Below are 22,423 nucleotides of genomic sequence, written 5' to 3'. Positions count from 1 at the left end.
TATATATTCGTTGTTTGTGACATGGATAGATATCAAGTAGCAGAGGAAGACCTCCACATTGTGGATTCGAGAACCAGAAAACCGCCAACCTTCTTCATTAGTAGTGTTAGCTACACACTAGTCAATCAGTAAGCCACGTATTCGTGGACCCTCTTCTCCAATAAATTGAGAAGTTGTTTATAAGAAGTCTATACATCATTGATCATACCACAAAAGTATGTTACCCGTATCTAAACTTGCAGTAAAAGGAAGCATAAACCATTTCTTCTTAGCTTTAGGAGTTGTTGTCACATGGAGCTCCCTTGGCTCTTCTTCTTTAGTTGCCAAAAACATCTCCGTTTCTATAATTTTAGTTTTAATTAACAATGAAATTTAAGAGTATGTGACTTAATTATCATGTTAACTGCATAAAACTCGTATTCAGCTTCATGGTAGTGACGTTTAAAATCAAATAGTTAATTGACCAATCATATATATTAAGACTTTGTCATGATGCAGTGTAAATTTGAGTCATCGTATCTAGGCATCCTTTTTCCAAATGCTATGAAAAAAAGGGTCCAATTAAATGGGAAACCATGAACTGCAACTTTATATAAACGGGATATTTTAGGCTAAATAATAAACTAATCTCCGGGATATGAACTTATTAATGTAATTCAAAAATGGCTAAAGAAGAAACTTTATATCATGTATATGACAACTTCTGAAAAATATTTCCAACAAATACTCAAAATGGCTCTTTGGTCGTTCTTAAAGGCATGAAGAAATCGACTAATTAGAAAATGTTAAATATGTTTTGGTCCGATTAAAGCAGCCGCGGGTCCACTAGCTTGTTCCGACTCAAATAGTTTTCTTTATCACTTTCTTGTCCCCATTTTTTTCGTATGACATAAAAGTGATTAGTTACACTAAAAAGTTGTTTTGTCCTACGCATGGTGACGTGTAACAATATTTTAAAACTCAATATCACAGTAATATATGACTGGGAAAGTTACAACTTGCGGTGTAAAAGTTGCACACATTAAAATATCTATACCAATTGGTACGTTTTAAGAAACTATAGCAATTGATGCAAAACATTACATTGACATATCAGTAAATATATAATCTACATAAAACTGATTGTGTTGTAAATCACGTATTAATTGTATGGTTGAACATTGAAATGATAAGCCTATCATAGAAAATAAAATTAATGATAAGTCAAGAAGAAAACTATGAAAGATATATGAAAATGGGAATTATGAGCTGTTAATTGCTTGTGCCTAAGTGTGAACATGTAAATAACCTTTTGAATCTAGGTAGGTCCATTTACTTTGGAATTTTTACATAGAACACTTCAGACAAGTTATGTCTTAATCACTTTATCTGTCACCCATAATTTTGTAAAAAATAAAAGCCACATTCTAACAAACTTTTATAATTCCATTTTACATTTATATATAACTCAATGTTCTACCAACTTTGTGCTATAAATATTCCGCACTCCAGAACCATTCAACACTCTACCAACCTCTTCTAATTTCTACAATCACTCTCTTAATTATTTGCTAAGCACTTCTTGTTAGGAAAAATCATTCCTTAATCACTTTTGAAGCTTTCACACCAATATCACTTTCTTACTCTCATTTTAAAGTTTTTTAGTTACTTTTTTTTTTATTGTACGAAATAATTTGTTTTCTTTCAAACAATGTTCTTGTCACACAAAGAATACAATCGACTTGACTTGCAATTTTTTCTAAACAACAAATCGAGTGTCGAGAAAAGTTTCTATTTCTGGATTTTCCAAATATTAACAGTTATAGCTTCGTGACGTAAATAAATATCAATATCAAGATTTAACCCTTTTTGTGTATCAAGTCAAGTAGTGTGAATTTATTACTGCAAATGGGAAGTTCATGTTTACCTCCAGGATTCCGGTTTCATCCTACCGATGAAGAACTCATCGAATATTACTTGAAAAGAAAAGTCGAAGGTCTCGAGATCGAGCTTGAAGTCATTCCCGTTATCGATCTTTATAGTTTTGATCCTTGGGAGTTACCAGGTAATATATTAATTCCAAAAATATTTTTAATATATAGTTTCTGGTAACTTTTCAAATTTTTAATATTTTTGGAATTGTTACTTTTAGACAAGTCATTTCTCCCAAACCGGGACATGGAATGGTTCTTCTTCTGTTCAAGAGACAAAAAATATCCTAATGGTTTCCGTACAAACCGAGGAACAAAGGCTGGTTACTGGAAAGCAACCGGAAAAGATCGGAAAATTACTTCCCGTTCATCTTCTATAATTGGCTATAGAAAAACTCTAGTATTCTACAAAGGTCGTGCCCCGTTAGGCGATAGAACCAATTGGATAATGCATGAATATCGACTGTGCGATGATGATACATCACAAGGATCACAAAATTTGAAGGTAAGACCTTCATATTTTGATCATATTCTTTAATGTTTTTGTTTCATTTCATTTGATAAAAAAACATTAAGAATTGAATGTGATTAATTATAGGGAGCTTTTGTATTATGTCGTGTTGCTATGAAGAATGAAATCAAAACAAATTCGAAAATCCGAAAAATTCCAAGCGAGCAAACAATTGTATCCGGAGAAAGCTCTGGTTTTTCAAGCCGAGTAACATCTCCTAGTCGCGATGAAACAATGCCGTTTCACTCATTTGTCAATCCTGTATCTACTGAAACTGACTCTTCCAACATTTGGATTTCACCTGACTTCATCCTCGATTCTTCAAAGGTATGTGTACACAATTCTAAATTTACTAATAATAACTAACCGAACATTTGTTTGTTTATCTTATACTGGTTTGAATATTTTTGTAGGACTATCCTCAAATCCAAGATGTTGCATCTCAGTACTTCCAACAAGACTTTGATTTTCCGATCATCGGTAACCAAAACATGGATTATTCAGCCAGTACAAGCTTGGATCAGAACATGGATGAGTCTATGCAAACCAGTTATTGGACAAATTATGGATACGATCAAACCGGTTTATTCGGTTACTCAGATTTCTCCTAAACGGAAGTATTTTGGTCTCTCTTCACGACAAAAACGCCTTTTATCGTTTTAAGTCTTGGAAGACTTTTAGCATTGGTCTAGTATCTATATGAATGAGTTTCGTCTGTTTTTTTTTTTTTTATATTTACTTTTACTATTTATGGAATTATTATATTTATGTGAAAATGTTTGTCATTAGTATAATGAAGCTGTGTTTTATATTCCATATGGATACTTTTAAAAGTCTCAATAGGATTATGCACTACTGTCATCTTTCAAACGATCTCTCATTTTCTATTACAATGATTAATTGGACCACACTATTATAACATCTTTTTGTGACGTCACTATATAACCTTTAAAATAAACTTTTATGTAAGTGATAAGTTGATAACAATGATTCTGTGTAAAATAATCTTTTAACAAAAGGAATGATGGGGGACCAAAAAATACTAAACACTTATAAACTATATAATTTTTCGTTTAATACAGAAAAAAAAAAGAATATTATAAGAAATTGAATCAATATAAAAGGAGCATAATTGAAGTTATAGGATATCAATTAATTAAAACAAGAATAATTTCCAAAAAAAAATAGCATCTTTTCCCTTATTGGATGAGTTTTATCATTTATTTTTCTTATTTTGGTATCATAATGTAATGTGATATTCTCAATATGTTGAGGGATTAATAAAACTATTTGTGATCTTAAATCAACTTGGGTCCATAGCTCAGTGGTAGAGCAATTGACTGCAGATCAATAGGTCACCGGTTCGAACCCGGTTGGGCCCTGTTTTTTTGTTTTTTCCATTCTTTTACAACTTCTGTTTACTGTTTAGTTTATGCAAAAAGTTACCAAGTAATCAACACACAAAAAGTGAATTTTTTTTAACCAACGTAACTCTTCAAATTACCACCTCGTGTTACAAAATTCCGGAAATAAAAACACAAAATTAATCGCAAAATAGAATCGAATCACATGAAGAAAACCGGGAGAAAAAATCAGTCTGTTATACCAAACGAAACCGTATCGTACCGATCAATTCAATCTCCAACCACTAGATTAACCGGTTTCTCGACTCGCACCTCCACAGTCTTATCGTACTCCTTGAAGCAGGCGATCGTTCCCAATTCCTTAACCTCATCAATCACAGTATCAAGCCTCGCAACCATTTCCATAAGAAGCGACGCAAACGCAGCAAATGGTAACGCTTCTGAAAACTCCAAACTTTTCATAACCGCGATTTTGCTCAATTGTTTCCTCAATCTCCTCTTCTCTCCGGTCGCCGCCGATTTCTTCACCGATCGCAAGCTAGAGAGTGAAACGACGCTGTTTAATGGAAGTGGCGATACGGTGTCGTTCTGTTCTACAGTTTGTCCCAAAACGCAGCCGTTTGAGTTATTATCATTGTGATATGAAACGATGTCGTGTGAGTTAGTATCGTTGTAATGTGAAACGTCGCCGTTTAGGTGTTTGTTAGTGATGTTACTATGAAGGTTAGAGCCTAAGAAGAGCTTAGGTTGTGACTTGATTGTGGAGTTGAGATCTTTTAATGCCGCTTCGAGACTGTCGGAAAGAATCTCCGGTGAGCATTGACGTCGGTTTTTAATGTTTTCGGAGAGTTCAGACAAGACTTTGCAGATTTCTCCGGCTAGTCTAACACAAGGATCTTTGAATAGGATACGAATAGACCTTGGAGTCTTGAAAAATGTAACATAAACAGAATTAAATAAAACTAACTATATGTTATAATTCATATATACAAATATACAATAACATTTTAAAGTTGAAAATATACCTGAATCTCAGTTTGTAAGCAGCCATGAAGAGCAACAACAGTGTAACTAAACTTGCGAAGAACGGATCCAACTTTGATATATTGTTGAGATGGAAATTTATGGCAAAGCCTTGTGTTTCTTAGCTCCCATTTTGCAAACATTGCCTATATATATGTCAATATGTAAATTTTTGCTTACAAAGGTTTTTAATATGCGATGTCAATCAATAATTTAGTCGGATTCGAAGTAAAGATTTAATTTAAAATTACTTACGAGTGCTTCATCAGCGGATTTAGAATCCAAAACAGTCTTATACCCTTTGTAGATTAAGTCTTCATCATCAGATTCAGAATCTGATGATTCTTGGTCTTTCTCCTTGTCCTCAAAATACTCATGCACACATGCTATGTATGGTAAAAACCAATATTTGTATTATGTACTTTACATTATGTAACTCTAATTTGCATGTCTAGTGTTTTGGTTTAAGGAATATGTACCTTCTATACATCGAGAGAGGCCTTGGAGCTTAGTAAAGGTGGATTTATGAAGGTCATCGCCAGACCATATCGGAAAAACCAAAAGGCTCATGACGAGACAAATGCCGATACCAATACCAATAGTATATAATCTCGCATGTGCGATCTTAATCACAGTATCGACTCTGTAACTCGATACTGTGATTAGATTAAACGTCAAAAGAAATACAAGCATACCGTAGTCATAGTTTTTCTTTATGTACGGAATAAATCTCATGAATGTTATCGTCGATCCTGTTACACATATACAACGTGCTTAATAATGTATCTTTAAATTCTGGAAGTTCATTCATTGTTAAGACTTAAGAGCTTTAGAAGATTTTTTTTGGATAACTATGAAGCAAACAAAAATGTTAGATATGAGGGAAAGCAGAGAACAAAATGAGAGGTTCAATTATTAAAATGAAAAGATTTGTTACAAATAATGAATTTTTTATTGAATGTCTAAATCAATTGAATGTTTGGATTAATAATATTATTTTTTTCTATGCTTAATAATGGTAACAAGTTTCTTTAGTCTCAGTCTCAATCATTCATTATTAAACATCTACATATACATTTAGACGTAGTTAGATATTTATTATTCGATTAAAACGTTTAACGTATATGTGATTGAAACAATATATACCAAAATACGTACCGATGATGAAAACAGAAGTGCCAATGAAGATACCTCCGAGGACTTTACCGGAATGAATAGCAACCCACTCAATAAAAAATGCCAAAGATCCTGCTATTAGTGTCCCTAATCCTCTATTTAATCCTTTGCGTAACGTTGCACCTGCAATTATATGTAGCCAACTAATTTTCATACCAAACAAAATGTAGCCAACTAATTTTTATCACATACCACTAATGAATTAAGCCACTAACATTTGAGGACCGACCATGTGGCTGGATATTTTGCAGAATGTAAGTAGCTTCAAACAAAAAATCACTTAACTTCAATTAAAAAATCTGCTAAAATGTTTTTATTTTTTATTTGCAGCCATAATTCGGCTTAATTAATTGATTCTTAGGCCCCCGAAATTTTTAATTCAGAAATTGTAATTTTTCTAAATTTTCAAAAAAAAATCAGAAACTGATGAATTCATCATTTTTATATATTATTGATATATGTGTGTGTATATATATTTAGAGAGAGAGAGATGCATAAACACACATCTTTTATGAGTATGAGTAAATCAAGATAAGATAATAAGTAGAAAATGCAAATTATTGTTCAAGGGGGCTTCTAATTTCACACGATCTTATAATAAGAACAAGATATATTTCTCGATTAATCTCTCTGTTCCTGTAGATTAAGATAAGATCACAAACGAAAAATGCAAATTGTGGTTGATATACTTACCGGCAGAGAACTCGAGAACGACAACGACGGTCATGACTGCCCAAAGTGCATTTTTTACAACACCTTTGAAGAAAGGTTCCATGAGATACAATAAAGACACAAGTGTTAAGGCAACTCCTACTTTCATAGCATGTATCACTCTCCTCGGATCTTCTTTTCCCACATTCCATAGATTCTTTAGAATCTTCTTCATCTTCTTCGGAAGTTTTAGAACATTCTTTCTATTCTTTCTAGAATCTTCATCTTCCATGGAAATCTCCATGCTCCGTGCTTCGACCTTGTTCCACATTTTTTTCTTTGATATTTAACTTCAAGTTCTATGTTTTGTTGTTTACTTCTAATGAAAGAATATATATAATCTTTTATTAATGTGAAAGGGTATTTTGTTTTCTTGTACGCTAGCTTCTTGTATATAGAATAGTGGGTGAACTAGAGAGAATCATATCGGACCATAAGTTTACTTTTTTATTTAAATAATGGATTCTAATGTTGTTTCAAAATTTTAGTTTATAGTTTTCATAATAAGTGATAAGCCGTTAATAAGTTGTGAATGCGTAAACATTCCTTTCGATACACAACGTACAACACCACCTCTGCTTGATTATATATATTGTCATTATCATATGTGCAAAAGTTAAAAACTTTAAAATTTCAATATCTTTGTACGACCATGTGATTCACATACACTTACCTTAAGAGGATAAGAACAATATATATATCTTGTTTGTACGGTACAAACTACAAAAAGATGAGAGATTGGACTGATGGGTTTCAAATGACAAAGATATTATATAAATTAAATTTATGACCAGATAAAAGAACCATCACCGACGTACCATAAAAAAAATAAAGGCTCTGAATGGAGAAAGCGTATCGGACGGAGCAGATCAAACATATCAAGCAGAACAAAAGCGGATCAAGCAGATCTGACGGATTAAAAGCAGATCAAGTGGTTCGAACACTTTCAAATATGTGTTGAATAGTGAAAGCATATCAGATAGTACAGATAAAATATTTATATTACAAAAACTATTAATTTAAAATAAAATATTTTATATAAACTATACATACTAAAAACAATTAATTATATCAAAATAAATTTACAATATTAGTTTAACATATTATTGAACATGTATTTTTTAAAAAGTAATAAATACTATTACTTACAATTATATGTTTAAATAATATATATTTAATTAATACATCATGAAAAATATGGAAATAATCAGATTTGAATTATTTTGTACTTAAATTATTTCAAAATGATATATTAATTCATACTGTTTATTTCTAGTTAACTTTATATCAGATAATGTGGAAAAAAAAATTACTGTATTAGCTTAAAGAGAACTGTTGTTTCTCTATTAAGAAAACATAGATATATAAGATTGTCAAAAAGTTTAATAATAAAATAATAAAATAAATGAAGAAACACTTTTAGACCACTACAAAAATGAGAAGTCCAAGGACCGGAAGTGGTTCTCACTCTTTCTTCACAAAATGTACCGCCACAGTACAATTTCTTTTTTTATTATTAAATATTAGCAGATCAGATTTTTTTAGGTGAATGGTGTTATACAAGCAGATCATACGCTATTGTGGACGAACCACTTTAATTTCTTTTTTTTTTTTTTTTTTTTTTTTTTTTTTTTTTTTTTTTTTTTATAACCACTTTAATTTCATCTCTCCATTCAAGGCCAAAATGACAAAGATCGTTTAAATTTATTCCATTTTGAGTCATGTTGAATTCCTTTTTATTATTTACACCATTTCTCTTCTAGTGTGTTGATCAAACATTGTACTTGTTATGAAACTTAAAATAATTATCAAATAGTTTGAATGATAAATCCATATTACCTAACATATTAGAAGAGTTCAGTTTATTGTTCCAACTTCCAAGTATGCTTTATTTTTTGGTTCTAGAGTGGAATTCGATAAGAAATATAATGGAAAAAAATCACCATTTTGAGAAAACGTGTTAGGAAAACCACATTAAAAATGTGATGAAACTTACTGGGTCTGATTGGTAACCAAAAGCTGTACAAGTTTTTTAGCTGTTAGCTGGAGCTGTAAACTTTATCGGAATAGTGCAAAGCTGTATGAAAGAGCTGTACGAGAAAGTTGTACAAAAATACTGAGAGTAAAACTTTTTGTAACGTTTTTGATAAAGTTTTTGTGATTGGTAAAAATAAAAACTGCACTATGTGTAGTACTTTAATTTGGTTCACCAATCAAAGACACTATAACAAATAAGCAACATTTACAAATTCACTCATTGCCTACAAAACTTAACATAATGTCCCTATATTTATCTCATTTATTTGTTTTTGTTTTATCTACCTGTCTACAAATATCTGTATTGATTTCTAGATAAATGGGAAAAAAAATCCTCAACTATTTTTTATTTGGAAGTTTAATACCTAATTTTTTTCGGTTGGAAAAAAATACATATACTAATTATAACGTGCGAATTAATACCCAAAAAAATAAATATTGTTGTTTTCATACTCACGATTTCATAATAAAATTTTAATTCCAATTTTAACCTTATTTTCTTAATTAATTACTAATTTTATTTCAAAAAATCTCTTGGTTCTCTTTTAACCGGATCAAACCGGAATCAAAGCCAGTTAACAACACCAACAAAGTCTGTCGTCGTCGTGGTGTTAAGAAACTCGGATGAGCTTTCCACCGGCGAGATAGATGATGTTTCAGATAGAACCAAATTGAGCTTGTGATTCTAATTTACCTGAACTTTAGATTATAACTTCTTCACCCAATTACAACTTCTTCTTCTTCACCTATTTTATCGAGAATCATCTCGTTTGTGAATGAATTTTAAATTCAGAATTTCATTTTGTAGAGAATTTGCAAATCTAATTGAAACTAAAAATTAGAGTAGACAAATCTCTGATTCAATCGTAAACTAGAGGATAATACAATTAGAATAGAAAATCTCTGTTTCACTCGCAAATTACATGTTTATGTGTCTCGTCCTCTGCTCTGTCCTTGCTAAAATGAGCTCGGCACCGACGCCACGGTCGTGTTTCCAAGGAGGTGGGTTTTGCTTCTTTAAAGTTTCGAACTTTCGGTTTATTTCCTGTGTAGTTTGTGGGGACTCGAAGAGTAGAGAAAGAGGCAGAGAAAAACGGGTGGAGATGTAAGCTAACGAGGAGCGGAGCAGGACCATGGCCACATATTCCCAGCAGCTTCTCCTTGTTTCTAGAGAAGAATTTGCAAAGGTAAGAGACGGTGGAATGGGTGAACAAGTGTTGGGAAAGAGGGAAGCTCTGGAAAGTGTATAGAGCTGGGATTGAGAATTGGCTTGTTGATTTGCTGGATTGAGAAAGCTCATAGGGATAGGATTAACACGACGACGACAACAAAATTTGGGGGTGGTGATAACCGGTTTTAATTTCAGTTTAATCCGGTTAGAAGAGAACCAACGGATTTTTTGAAATAAAAAATTAGTAATTAATTAAGAAAATAAGGGTAAAATTGGAATTAAAATTTTATTATGAAATCGTGAGTATGAAAACAACAATATTTATTTTTTTGAGTATTAATTCGCACGTTATAATTAGTATATGTATTTTTTTTTCCAACCGAAAAAAATTAGGTATTAAAAAAATAGTTGAGGATTTTTTTGGCATTTTTTCCCTAGATAAATCCCAAACCTTCATATTTTTGTAGAGTCGGACTATCAATAGTATCTTATTATGAGAGACTTTTTTTCTTTTAAGATTTGGACGGTCCCTTTAGATGTAAAATTATTTATTTTTAATAGGATTTCTCCCATGAAAATCGGTGTTTAATTGATGAATAAGCAGTCGACATTGAAAACAAATTAATGGATGTCAATTTGTCGCAAAATGAATGGACAATAATGATGCTTTCATTTCTCTACTACATTGATTAGTTGGAAACACTATTGAACCTTTTTTTGACATTACTATCTATTACCTATAAGACTATAACCTCTATACACTTTGATGAGCGTGATAAGAATGATTTTGTTAAAAAAAATATGAAAAAATAAAATCTTCAACTTATACAGCTGTAATAAAAACCCAAATTATCGTCCACTATACAAACAATGATCTATTATTTTCACGTTTTCTGTTAAATTTTTCTCATGTTTTAAAAATATGGAATTAGGAAAAATGAAACTTCATTAATATACGAAAATTATATTTTTAGTGTTTTGTTATAATTCTATGGAAACTCTATTCAACTAGCTAAAATGTTTTCGCTATTCAATCATTTAGTTAATCTGTTACATCCTACTAATCATATAATATATCAATTAAACTCAAATTTTAAACGATATTTAAAATATAAATAATTAGAAGCTCCTAAAATTATTGTAAAAAAAGGAAAGATTTGTATAGAGTGTTTACATCTACCTTTATCTCCCTTAAAATCTACAACTATAATAGAAGCTAAAGTATAATTTTGAAGCTGTTTTTTTTTTTTTTTTTTTTTGGTGTGGGATCGATGATTCACTTATACAAAGGGGGACCAATAAAACATGCTATATAATTTGTCGTTTAAAATGGAACTATGTAAAAAGGAAAAATGTGAAGTACTGTAGCTGCTTGCTAAAAATATCTAAGAACCCCCCAAAAGGTTACATCTTTTTCATTAGTCGGTTAAGAAGCTTATATATTTGTGATATTTTATTTTCCTTCATTATTTTGTAAATATTTTTAAATATAAAGTATTAATAAGCGTTGAGAAAATACATTTTTCAGTTGGTCCAAAATAGCATTTGAGTGGAGTAGAAGATGTCTCTGGTTTTACAAATGACTTACCAAAAATAATGACTTTCACAAAGCAGAAAGAGATACGCATAAACTTTTCTTAGCGAACCCTTGAAAATTACAACCTCATGCATGTTACATGTTTCGAATATAAGTACCGATAAAATCAATATCCAGCATTGCAAAAAGAGAATCGATCACATCAAAACTAAACCAAATCAAATCAAACCATAAAGCCAAATCTCATCATACCGATTAGTTCGATTTATAACTTCCTAAATCTTATCATAAACTATAACCCGGAATATGTAGCTCAATTGGTGTAGTACGTATAGCTAGCTAGCCACCTAACCAAAAATAGTTTTAAAGATCATGATGTTGGTTACTAGCGACATGGATATGGTCCAAACCAAAACTGTTCGCAACAGCATTTTCACTCTACGCCAACCACTAGATCAACCGGTTTCTCGACTCGGACCTCCACATCCTTCTGATCAACGTTGTTATCATACTCCTTAAAGCAGGCGATCGTTCCTAGTTCCTCCACTTCCTCTATCACATTGTCAAGCCTAGCAACCATTTCCACTAGAAGTGACGCAAACGCAGCAAACGGTAACGCCTCAGAGAATTCAAGACTCGTCATCACCACAATCTTGCTCAACTGTTGCCTCAGGATCTTCCTCTCGTTAATCGCTGCAGCGGATCTCCGTTCTAACGTATCAGCCCTCAATCTAGAAAACGAGACGTTTGGTCCAAAACGTGACAAGCGTTCCCCGCGTGGTGTTCCAGTGTTTTGCTCAAGACGTGATACGGTTTGATGTGAAGCAGCATCGTTTGTGTCTTTATTGATGTGTTGTGAAACTGCAACGTTAGGGTTATGTCTACCGCTATTGCCTTGAGAAACGTTGCCGGTTTGGTTAGCGCCGAGGAAGAGTTTAGGTTGGGATTTAATGGCTGTGTTGAGATCTTGTAATGCCACTTGGAGACTGTCGGAAAGAATCTCCGGCGAGCAGTGACGTCGGTTTCTAATGCTTGCAGCGAGTTCGGACAAAACCTTGCAGATTTCTCCGGCTAGTCTTACGCAAGGATCCTTGAAGAGTCCACGAAGAGGCCTCGGAGTCTTGAAAAATAACATAATCGATATTATATATCAATATATATACAAAAACTAAACTATAGGTTATAATTTATGTACTCACAATTATTCAATAATTTAATTTAATTTAATTTAATTTCTAGTTTCAAAATAAATAAAGAAAGTTTTAAAAGTTACCTGAATTTCGGTTTTTAAGCAACCATGAAGAGCAACAACAGTGTAACCAAACAGACGAAGAACAGATCCAACTTTAACATAATGTTTCCATGGAAATCTATGACAATGTCTTGTGTGTCTTGGCTCCCAACTTGCATACATTGCCTATATACACATGTTCATATACATTCAAAATTTTGTTTATTCGAGTTTTGAAAAAATAATTCCATATAAATTAACTCACAAGTGCTTCATCGGCGGATTTGGAATCCAAAACAGTCTTATATCCGTTATAGATAGTGTCTTCTGATAAATCTGATGTTTCTTCGTTTTTCTCCTCCTCTTCAAAGTACTCATTCACACATGCTAGTAAAACAAATACCATTATATTTAATCAGCTTAACTAATTGGAACAAAATAAAAGAAAATTTGCACTTAAAAACAAACATATCGCAGTATCATTACGAAATAAAAAATGATCGAAATTCGCAAGATTTCCTAATTTATGATCAAAATATCTCTGTTTTATTATATCTCTTGATTCCAAAAAAAATTCTATATATTGCTTATAAATTTCACGTCGGATGAGATTGAAGTAATATATAGCAATCTCTTTTGAATGTATAATATTTTAAGTACATACCTTCAATGGAATAAGAGAGGCCTTGGAGCTTAGCGACGGTGGATTTGTGAAGGTCCTCACCAGACCAAATAGGAAAAACCAAAAGGCTCATGAGTAGGCAAATGCCAACACCCATGGCTATAGTATAGAATCTCTCATGTGCAATTTTAATCACCGTATCAACTCTATAACTCGACACTGTTATTAGATTGAACGTCAAGAGAAATATAAGCATGCCGTAATCGTAGTTCTTTTTTATGTATGGAATAAATCTCAAATAGGTTATCAGCGCTCCTGTTATACATAAAAAAAAAAAAAAAAAAAAAAAAAAAAAAAAAAAAAAAAAAAAAAAAAAGAGGGTGTAACTAATACAAACCGAAAACAAATGTAGAGTTATAGATATTAAGTTTTGGAAATTATTCATTTCTTAGAGTTCCAATTATGAAAGAGTGATAAATGAATATGAGTACATACCGATTATGAAAACTGCAGCGCCAATGAAAATAGCTCGGAAAATCTTGCCGGAATCATTAGCGACAAATTCGATGAAAAATGCCAAAGATCCAGCAATTAGTGTCCCTAATCCTCTATTAAGCCCTTTGCACAACGTGGCACCTGGATTAATTAAACACCATTTACATCATTAAAATCACTTATTACACAAAATATACACTAATCATTTTTGCTATTTTTTTTTTAAGCTATTGTTATGAGCAAATAATCTTTGTACATGCATTATTTGAAAACTTTATCACCGTCGAAACGCTAGACTAGTCCATATATATATATATATATATATATATAAACGTCTTTTTTATTTTCGCCAATATATAAACGTCTATGAACAAGGAGTTTCTCACAGATGGACCATGGATAAAACATTCGAGCTGAAATATAACCAAATGACCAAATAATCTAGTTAAACACGGAAACGAGTTTACGGTTTCGACCTTGAGACTATTATATACTACCACTTAATAATCAAAAACAAAACACAAAATATTATAGTTACCGGCAGAGAACTCGAGGACGACCACGACGGTCATGACTGCCCAAATAGCACTATTTCCAATGCCTTTGAAGAGAGGCTCCATGAGATACAATAAGGACACAAGTGTTAAAGAAACTCCTACTTTTAAAGCATGTTTCACTCTCCTAGGATCATCTTTTCCAACTTTCCATATACTCTTTAGAATCTTCTTGATCTTCGTTGGAAGTTCTAAAACCTTCGTCTTCATCTTCATCTTTGTAGAGCCTTCCTCATCCATCTCCATGCCCCTTTCATGGACTCTGCTCGACATTCTTTTTCTTGTTCTGTTTTTTTGTTTTTTGGGTTCAAAATGAGAAATATTGAATATGAAAGAGTTTTGGTGTTGGTGTAGTCTCTATTTATAATTGTATGCATATACATATACTATATGCAACGCATAGACACAAGACTAGTAGGCTCGACGAAGCAAATAATGATTCAATACGTGTGTTTTAATTGTGTGTCTGTCTGTATATTGTCTATATATGTGTGTACAATTTATTTATTCTGTGATGATATTTTGTTGGGAGAGATTATGGTCTGATTTTTATTTTGTAGCATTATAACCTAACAAAATTTTATCACACCATTTTTTTCTAGTAGACCTGCAAAACTTTAAATCTTATTTCTGGAAACATAGCATTGGTAATTTAGATGATAAAATATTATAAAAATGATAACTAATTTCTTGTTTAATGTACAAGACTACAAGTGACGAGAGTTTAGATTGGTTTTCACATGACTTTCAATAATTTGATGGGTGAATAAATAATTTTTTTTTTTGGGAGCAAACGAATAAATATTTATTTTCTCATTTTGCCACATAAATTTGGGAAAACAAAAAGTCAAGATATATTAAAACTAAAATAATGGCCGTTCATTAAAACTATTAATGGACGTTCTATATTGCACTTATAAATTAAATTAAAAATCAGAATAATATTTAGATTCATCATTCATATGCATGCATGTGTCACTCATCAATTCATTCAAATAATCAAAAGACATTGTTTTTGGATCTTGATCTATTAGGAATGTGGCCTAACTTAACTCAAAAGCTAGCTCAAGAGTTAAAGATTGCCACATCCTTTATATACTACCCAAAGATCTTAATCCCAAGCAATGTGGGACATTCTAATAGGCCTCCTCGAGATGTGGGTAGAAAACGGTCCAACGGGAAACAACCCAAGCCCAACATCTCGGAAATACAACAAGACATACCACTTATATGGACCACATAGGTGGGAAACCATTTTTGTGGGAATTTGCTTGTTGGGCCAACCTTGGGCTCTGATACCATATTAGGAATGTGGCATAACTTAACCCAAAAGCTAGCTCAAGAGTTAAGGATTGCCACATCTTTTATATACTACCCAAAAATCTTAATCCCAAGCAATGTGGAATGATATGTTGTGTTTTTATCGGTTTTGAGTCTTTGTTTTCTTTCCTAGATCATATATTTTATAGAGTCAAAGTTTGTTTTTAGAGTCTTTTAGTCCTTTATCGATTCTTTACAGGTTTTAGGTTGCTTTGGAGGAAAACGAGATGTTTTGGGATAAAAACACACATTTGGAGATGCAGTGTCGGTTAGAAGTATCAAACTTTTGGCCTCCGATGGAACACTTACCACCGTTAGATCTTTCTGAAATTTTGACAAAAGCTATATGCAGATGTTAGCTTGAGGTTCCATGTGATTTGAAGGAAATCTAACGGTGCATTCAATAGTTATACCCGAATTAGTGAAGACAGGTCATTCTGGCGAGCATTTGAAGCAGTTGCAGAGCTGAAGACCAGAAGCTCCAGATCGATCGATCCCTTTGTGGATCGATCGATCCACTTCCCTGACGGATGAGAAACGTTCCAAACACTGCTGGATCGATCGATCCTCCTTTGGATCGATCGATCCCTTCCCCAGACGTATTTTTGGCCCAGATTTGACCCGAGTCACTCCAGATCCGACCCGGCTCGTCTCCTATTGTTTTAAAACCCTAAGCTCGACTTTTGAGACATTATCTTTGACTTTTTTGAGTTCTAAACTTTGTTCTTTGGTTTGTAAACAACTTTGGGCAAAGGAATCCATCCTCTTGACACTTGGAGAAGATTTCTAAACCCTATTCCTTTTCTATTTTATTGAATCATGTTTTCTTTCATATCTATTTGTCTTTTCTCTTTCTCTATGTGTGAGTAGTTCTCCAATTGGGTTTTAGGGTTCCAATTAGGAGATTCAATGGATTAATGGATTGATTGTTATTAGGAATCTCATTCTCTAGGTTCTTTGATTCACATGTTCTTAATGCTAGAATAGGATTGATCACCCTGTTGTAGATTCTAGGTTTTTCTATGCATCAAAAGTGTTCGATAGAATGCCTGAAAGAATGTGGATTGAGCAATGTATTTCTAGCCAACGAAAGTTGACGTTAGGACGCATTGTGAACTTAATGAACTTGTTTGGTAATGCGAATTTGACTAGGAAATTGCATGCGAAAGTTTAGTAATCGAATAGTCAAATTTAGTGATTAATGTCTTGAAAGAGAATTGGTTTAAATGTGTTCATGTTCGAGAACGGTTCTTAATTACTGAATTCCTGGTTTCATGTTTCCATTATTCGTTGATCTCTGAAATATCCTAACGCCCAATGTCTTTAAATCTTGAAGATAAATCGTCTATTTTAATTGCATTTTTATTTACAATTCTGAAAACCCAAAACAAAACAATCTTTCCGCTTTAGCTAAGAACGAGTCTCGGAAGTCTTTAGTGTACCATTGGTTCTTGTGGATCGACCCCGTATATACTACCTTGCGGTTAAGTGTATCGGGTAATTACTCGAGCAATCAAGTTGGCGCCGTTGCCGGGGACCAATTGCGTTACCTAAGGATTTAGGATTAGTTTTTAGTCTAGAGAATTTTTATTTATTACTAACTTTCATTTGTTTTTTTTTATGCCATGGAATACAATGATTGGCCGCAAGAAGAAGATGATGAACCATATGTGGAGCCACCGCTTGATGAGAGAGTTCTTACACCGGAACAAAAAGTGAAGTTGGATGAACTTCACAACGAACATCCAACATTGGTAAGGAGTGATTTAGCGATTTTGATCCGGTTGAATCTCTTATCACACCGGGCAGCATGTGAAGGAAGAGAAGTCACATTCTATGAAGAACAAGAAGCTCATGCGCTTGAAAAGGTAATATATTGGGTTCCACCAAGCGAACTAGAAGGTACATGCGTTTCAACCCTTGAAATTCATGATGTTGAGGATATTCAAATGTCATGCATTGAATATGTGACTTCTAGTTTGCATACTTCCATGATCATTGAAGAATGTTTTGATTTGATATGTGAGTCTCAACGACTAGATACTTTAAGAGCAGCAAAACTTGCTAGGGATTACCATGAAATATGTTTTGATATTGAATATCATTGTGCTTTGAATGTTCATGATCTCAAGTTTAAGTTTTCAATGCCTGAAATATCTAGATCTCTTCTTGATGAATCTTTCCTAGGAGTTGTGCTTGATATTGATAAGATTTTGCATGAGAATGAAGATCCTGAGGTTGATTATATGGATGGAGATATTGTGCTATACGAGATTAATGGCGATGAAGTTGATTATTTTGTTCAACCCTCGTGTAACCAGGAAATTGACTTTATTTTTCCTCCAAATGCATTTCATCCTCATGAGCATTCAACCATCAAGGAATATTTCAAAGTATATGCTACATTTGTAGTAATTTTTCTTGATGTGAATTTTATCTCTTTACCATGGATAATTGTGTGTTACTTGGCACATCTCATTTCTTTCACTAACAGGAGAAGGACAAAAGGTCCACTGGCACAACCTTTTGATTCTTATGATTAATATTTTGTGTTGAGCGGTCAAGCTTACGACCTAAAACAAGCGCTTGGTGGGAGGCAACCCATAATGTATCCCAAGTAAGTTTTCTCTTTTTCTTTTTCGCATTTTCATTTTTTTTTTCTTTTGAGTGTGTATGGCATCATTTCTTCGAATTGTTTTCACACCGAGTCGGTGTGAAGCAAGTCGGGGGGAGGTTGTCATTTGTCTACTAATCGAGTTTGCTTTGGTTGTTTCTTTTGATGTTTTCGTTTGAGTCAGTCAGTTCGTTTTTATCGAGTCAAAAATTGTGTCTTTTATTGAGTCAAAATCTGTTTGAGAATATGATCTTTTCTTGGGGAATTGCACCTAGCTTGATTTCATTGCCTTGAGACCATTTTAGCATTATTCGATAACTTAAATCTTAATCCCAAGCAATGTGGAACATTCTAATATAATCAGGTATCTTCTTATGCTAAATAAAAATGTTTTCTCTGATACAGAATATTAACAAATCTGCATCTGAATGTAGGCAAGATACATAACTAGCTCTCTTTAAAATTATAATGACGCTAGAGTCCTAATACAGCCAAAGATTATAAGCGATTTCAAGTATCAGACAAATGAAATGAGTTGGATTTTTCAAGTTTCGTTGTCGGTTTTTAACCTAATTCATTGAAAAAGCTTTATTATACACAAGTGAAAATAAATTTGATTACGTGGGTGAGAATTTGTTATCAACACGACTAAGACTTATAATTTGTCGTGTTAGGTTGAAATATTACTATTTGTCCACAACCTGGTGACAGCAGAAGACCGAAAAAGAAAGAAAATAATATCAAAATTGTTAAATAAATTGATCTACCTATGACTCATCGACGTAATAATCACACAATTACACAATTGACAAAAATAATCACACAATTACTAGTAAATACTTATATAGGTAATCATTCAATAATAAAATATTTAATGACGGCGATTAGGACAATCCCAATATAAAATTTATGCCACTAATGATATGGTTTCCTCGTAGATATTTTAGTTTTTCCTAAATCCTTCGACCTTGGCCTTAAAACTATTTTTATTTTTAAAATTTCAATCACATAGATACCGATGTTAATTTGCGATTGACTAACATAATATTACAACAATATACGAAAGTTTTTCATGACGTTCGGCAAATTATATATAGTCTTGTAATTTAGTTGATATGTATGTTTGCATATAGTTTGACAAAAAAAAAATGTATGTTTGCATTATTGCATATATAAGTCCAAAACAAATTATTATTCTAAACAAAAGTGGACTTTTTTTTGTTTCATACGATTAAAACGTTGACACGTTGCATGTAAATTGTTCTCAAAATTGTTTTCTATTACACCGGCGGAGTTTGGGGATAGATTTGTGACAAATAAGTATTTCTTTCAAATTTAAGAAATTTTTTGTTTTAAAGCGTAAAATAGTTTTTGAATCGTTTGATTGAGGATACAATTTGGGGTAGTTGGAGACGATTGAAAAGATATTGAAGAAGTTGACGGTTGAAACGAACGGATGCAATAAACAGTTCGAATTATGCACTTCGAAGATGTAACAAGGCAAAATAAGAAGTTGAAAGAGTTAAATGATCATTTATCTCATTACTATTTGAGATGAATAAGTTCAAAATTTGATTTAATCTATTCAACCAAAAAAGTAGGAAAAATGAACAAATTATAAAGAAAAATTGCAACCCATTCATCTACTATTTCGCAGATCAATTGATGTTCAATTTTTTTTTGTTCAACTCAAATTTTCCAATCATTCATCTATGCCATCCATTTACAGCTTGAAGGGGTTGGGCTAGTAGTTTTTAAAAGGAAGAATAAAACTATGGTTACAATTTTTTTGGGAGAAGATTATAATCCGTCCTTCTATCTAATAACCTTCTTCATAAATGCTAAAAAGTCTTTTATTTCCCTTGTTTAAATGTGATCACCAACTAGAACCATTGTATACTTTTTCAATTGGTGAAGCTCAAATTGTGTTTTTATATATTCTGAAATCAATACTTTTTGAACTTTCTTTTTAAACTTGCTATTTTCCATTTCACCTTTTTCTGTTGCATACAAATTTATACTTTGTTAGCCTTGTGCAACTTATATAGACATCACATTTATATAGTTTTGTATAAGATAAGATCATATGTGTGCACACAAAGAACTTGGTAGTAATACACAATTTCAATAATTGCACAAATGTTTTTAGATAATCCCAAAGAGAATCACTGTCTATTTTCAAAAACTGAATTCACAGTTAAATAACATTTTAAGTGCTCAAGAATCAAATCAGGAATCTAATGGATTGATCTCGAAATTAATGAAACATAAGTTCTAACCTTTCTCTGATTCAATCACACTAATCAGCAAATCTTTCTCTTTGGTGCTCATTGTTCAATGCATTAGTGGCTGAAGTTTCCCATCAGAAGATATCACTAAACCTCTCACTTTTGCAGCTTTTGTTTTGCACTTTCTTGGTAAAGTCTTACAGTTATGATCTTCCAAGAACTCATCTGCAACATCTCCGTCTTCATCAATCTTAAGCCGCATTGAGTACCAACGTAGTCCCTGATCCAAATAAGAGGATCAATAGTAAAATTCTCGGTTCAGACTAAGTTGAGTCAATGCCATCAAGTAGAACTCAATGAACAGATACACATAATCACACAAAGACCATTGAATAATCTTGGCAATCTAAATCTGCTCGCTTACTATCGTCTTTCTCTACCAATATAACGAATCAAGATTCTTTAAAGCATTTATTTTAGCCTCATGAGTTCTGATTAATACACAACCATCAAGACATAAGAATGAAACTACTTGCTTCTACGAACTTTCTTCTGCCGCCACTAATCATACAACAAGCTAAAATATATATTCCTGACTTGGCATTATCTTTAAGAACTATACATCACTTTCACATGCAAAGATGAATGTACAGAGTAAAAAGAGAGCTAACAGTTACAAAGGCATCTAGTTCTATAAGATCATTCAGAGAACTGAGAAAAACCATACAGAAATGACAAACGTAAAGTCATCTACTGAATCATATAAAGTACTACTTATGAAACACAAACATATCAAAGCCATATTAAAGCGAAAACAAAGCAACGCACTGGTGTAGAACAGGAAATGATGTTCATCAATGTGAAGCTGTAGGCCACAAAGACGACTGAAATTTTCACAAACTCACAAACCAATTTATATTCCAACTTAATGTGATCCAAACCAAAGACAAGAATCAACAATCATGCTACAGAACAAGTATGAGATACCACATTACACCTCTTCATAAAAGTTAACCAAACCTCGTTATCTAACAAGTAGCAATTCATATAATTCTTATGAATTGGATCAAGCCCTAGACTTCCACACACCAATATAACCAATCATCAATCAAAAAGGAAGACTAACCTGAATACCACCATCTGAAGCAGCACAAGGCTGAAGAACAGGACCAGGATTAGACCGTTCAACAGCAACTTGAACCGGTACACCAAAACCTTTCCTTGGAAGTCCAGTTTCACGGAACCTCGTCTGATTCTCTTCCCGGCGTTTATCTCCATCACCAGAAACTGTTCCAGTGTTATCTCCACCATCACCATCTTCTTCTCTTACAGCTCCATGGCCACCACCACCATCGTTATGCCCAAACCCAAGTATACCCGTTAACTTCTTCAAAAAACCCATTAACCCCAGATATCAAATTCGATCTAAAGCCCTCAAATTTAACAGCTTTTTGATCTCAAATAGATGATCTAGGGTTTCGAATATCCCTTTCCTCTCCCGATTTCTACTTTCTCCGATCGCTTCTTAATCCAACAATATTCATTTCCCTATAGTTAAAACCCAGAAAATCTCTGTCCTTAATCTATCCCTCGTGAACACTGTGTTAATCTTCTTCTTCTGCAACAAGTTATAAAAAAGATGAAATTTTTTTGGATCAAAGACGGATCGAGCAAGATCTTCTTTTTATCATTTAACGGCGTGGCTATATAAATTATATTCCACATTTTTATTATTTTTTTCTCTCATGAAAAAAAAAAAAGAAATCACTTTTGCGATTATTACACATCAGAGACAGAGAGCATTCGAAAATAAAAAGTTGGAAACATTTTTTTAAAACGTTAAGATCCGTGTTGATGTTAGTAATTGACAATTAAGAACTTTTATTACATTGTGGTGATTAATTTAAAAAGAAAACACA

General features: G+C 32.7%; 4 protein-coding genes and 1 non-coding gene across 5 annotated transcripts; 2 read left to right on the top strand and 3 right to left on the bottom strand.

The window, feature by feature from the left end:
* The first annotated feature begins 1,463 nt into the window (after positions 1–1,463).
* Positions 1,464–3,273, top strand: LOC9299473 (NAC domain-containing protein 86). The gene is made up of 4 exons (XM_021014909.1): positions 1,464–2,044; positions 2,132–2,415; positions 2,509–2,748; positions 2,835–3,273. Exons 1-4 carry the CDS (start codon positions 1,888–1,890, stop codon positions 3,030–3,032), a joined length of 879 nt encoding a protein of 292 aa, XP_020870568.1. The 5' UTR covers positions 1,464–1,887; the 3' UTR covers positions 3,033–3,273.
* Positions 3,274–3,731: 458 nt separating this feature from the next.
* TRNAC-GCA lies at positions 3,732–3,803 on the top strand. Its single transcript has one exon. It is a non-coding gene; the product is annotated as a tRNA-Cys (tRNA).
* Positions 3,804–3,882: 79 nt separating this feature from the next.
* LOC9299472 (aluminum-activated malate transporter 13) lies at positions 3,883–7,156 on the bottom strand. Its single transcript, XM_002863350.2, has 6 exons — positions 6,678–7,156; positions 5,967–6,107; positions 5,288–5,560; positions 5,064–5,194; positions 4,811–4,954; positions 3,883–4,712 (listed from the first exon to the last, which is right to left on the bottom strand). The coding sequence occupies exons 1-6, from the start codon at positions 6,964–6,966 to the stop codon at positions 4,056–4,058; spliced, it is 1,635 nt and encodes a 544-aa protein (XP_002863396.1). The 5' UTR covers positions 6,967–7,156; the 3' UTR covers positions 3,883–4,055.
* Positions 7,157–11,689: 4,533 nt separating this feature from the next.
* Positions 11,690–14,811, bottom strand: LOC9299471 (aluminum-activated malate transporter 14). Its single transcript, XM_021025548.1, has 6 exons — positions 14,327–14,811; positions 13,789–13,929; positions 13,336–13,608; positions 12,937–13,058; positions 12,714–12,857; positions 11,690–12,560 (listed from the first exon to the last, which is right to left on the bottom strand). The coding sequence occupies exons 1-6, from the start codon at positions 14,613–14,615 to the stop codon at positions 11,874–11,876; spliced, it is 1,656 nt and encodes a 551-aa protein (XP_020881207.1). The 5' UTR covers positions 14,616–14,811; the 3' UTR covers positions 11,690–11,873.
* A 5,556-nt stretch (positions 14,812–20,367) lies between these two features.
* LOC9301248 lies at positions 20,368–22,202 on the bottom strand. The gene is made up of 2 exons (XM_021016059.1): positions 21,631–22,202; positions 20,368–20,784 (listed from the first exon to the last, which is right to left on the bottom strand). The coding sequence occupies exons 1-2, from the start codon at positions 21,904–21,906 to the stop codon at positions 20,611–20,613; spliced, it is 450 nt and encodes a 149-aa protein (XP_020871718.1). The 5' UTR covers positions 21,907–22,202; the 3' UTR covers positions 20,368–20,610.
* Between the last annotated feature and the right edge of the window lie 221 nt (positions 22,203–22,423).

Source organism: Arabidopsis lyrata (assembly GCF_000004255.2).
Source record: "Arabidopsis lyrata subsp. lyrata unplaced genomic scaffold ARALYscaffold_8, whole genome shotgun sequence".
NCBI classification, from domain to species: domain Eukaryota; kingdom Viridiplantae; phylum Streptophyta; class Magnoliopsida; order Brassicales; family Brassicaceae; genus Arabidopsis; species Arabidopsis lyrata.
Note: the sequence above shows the minus strand (reverse complement) of the source record. Positions and strands in the feature narration are given on the sequence as shown.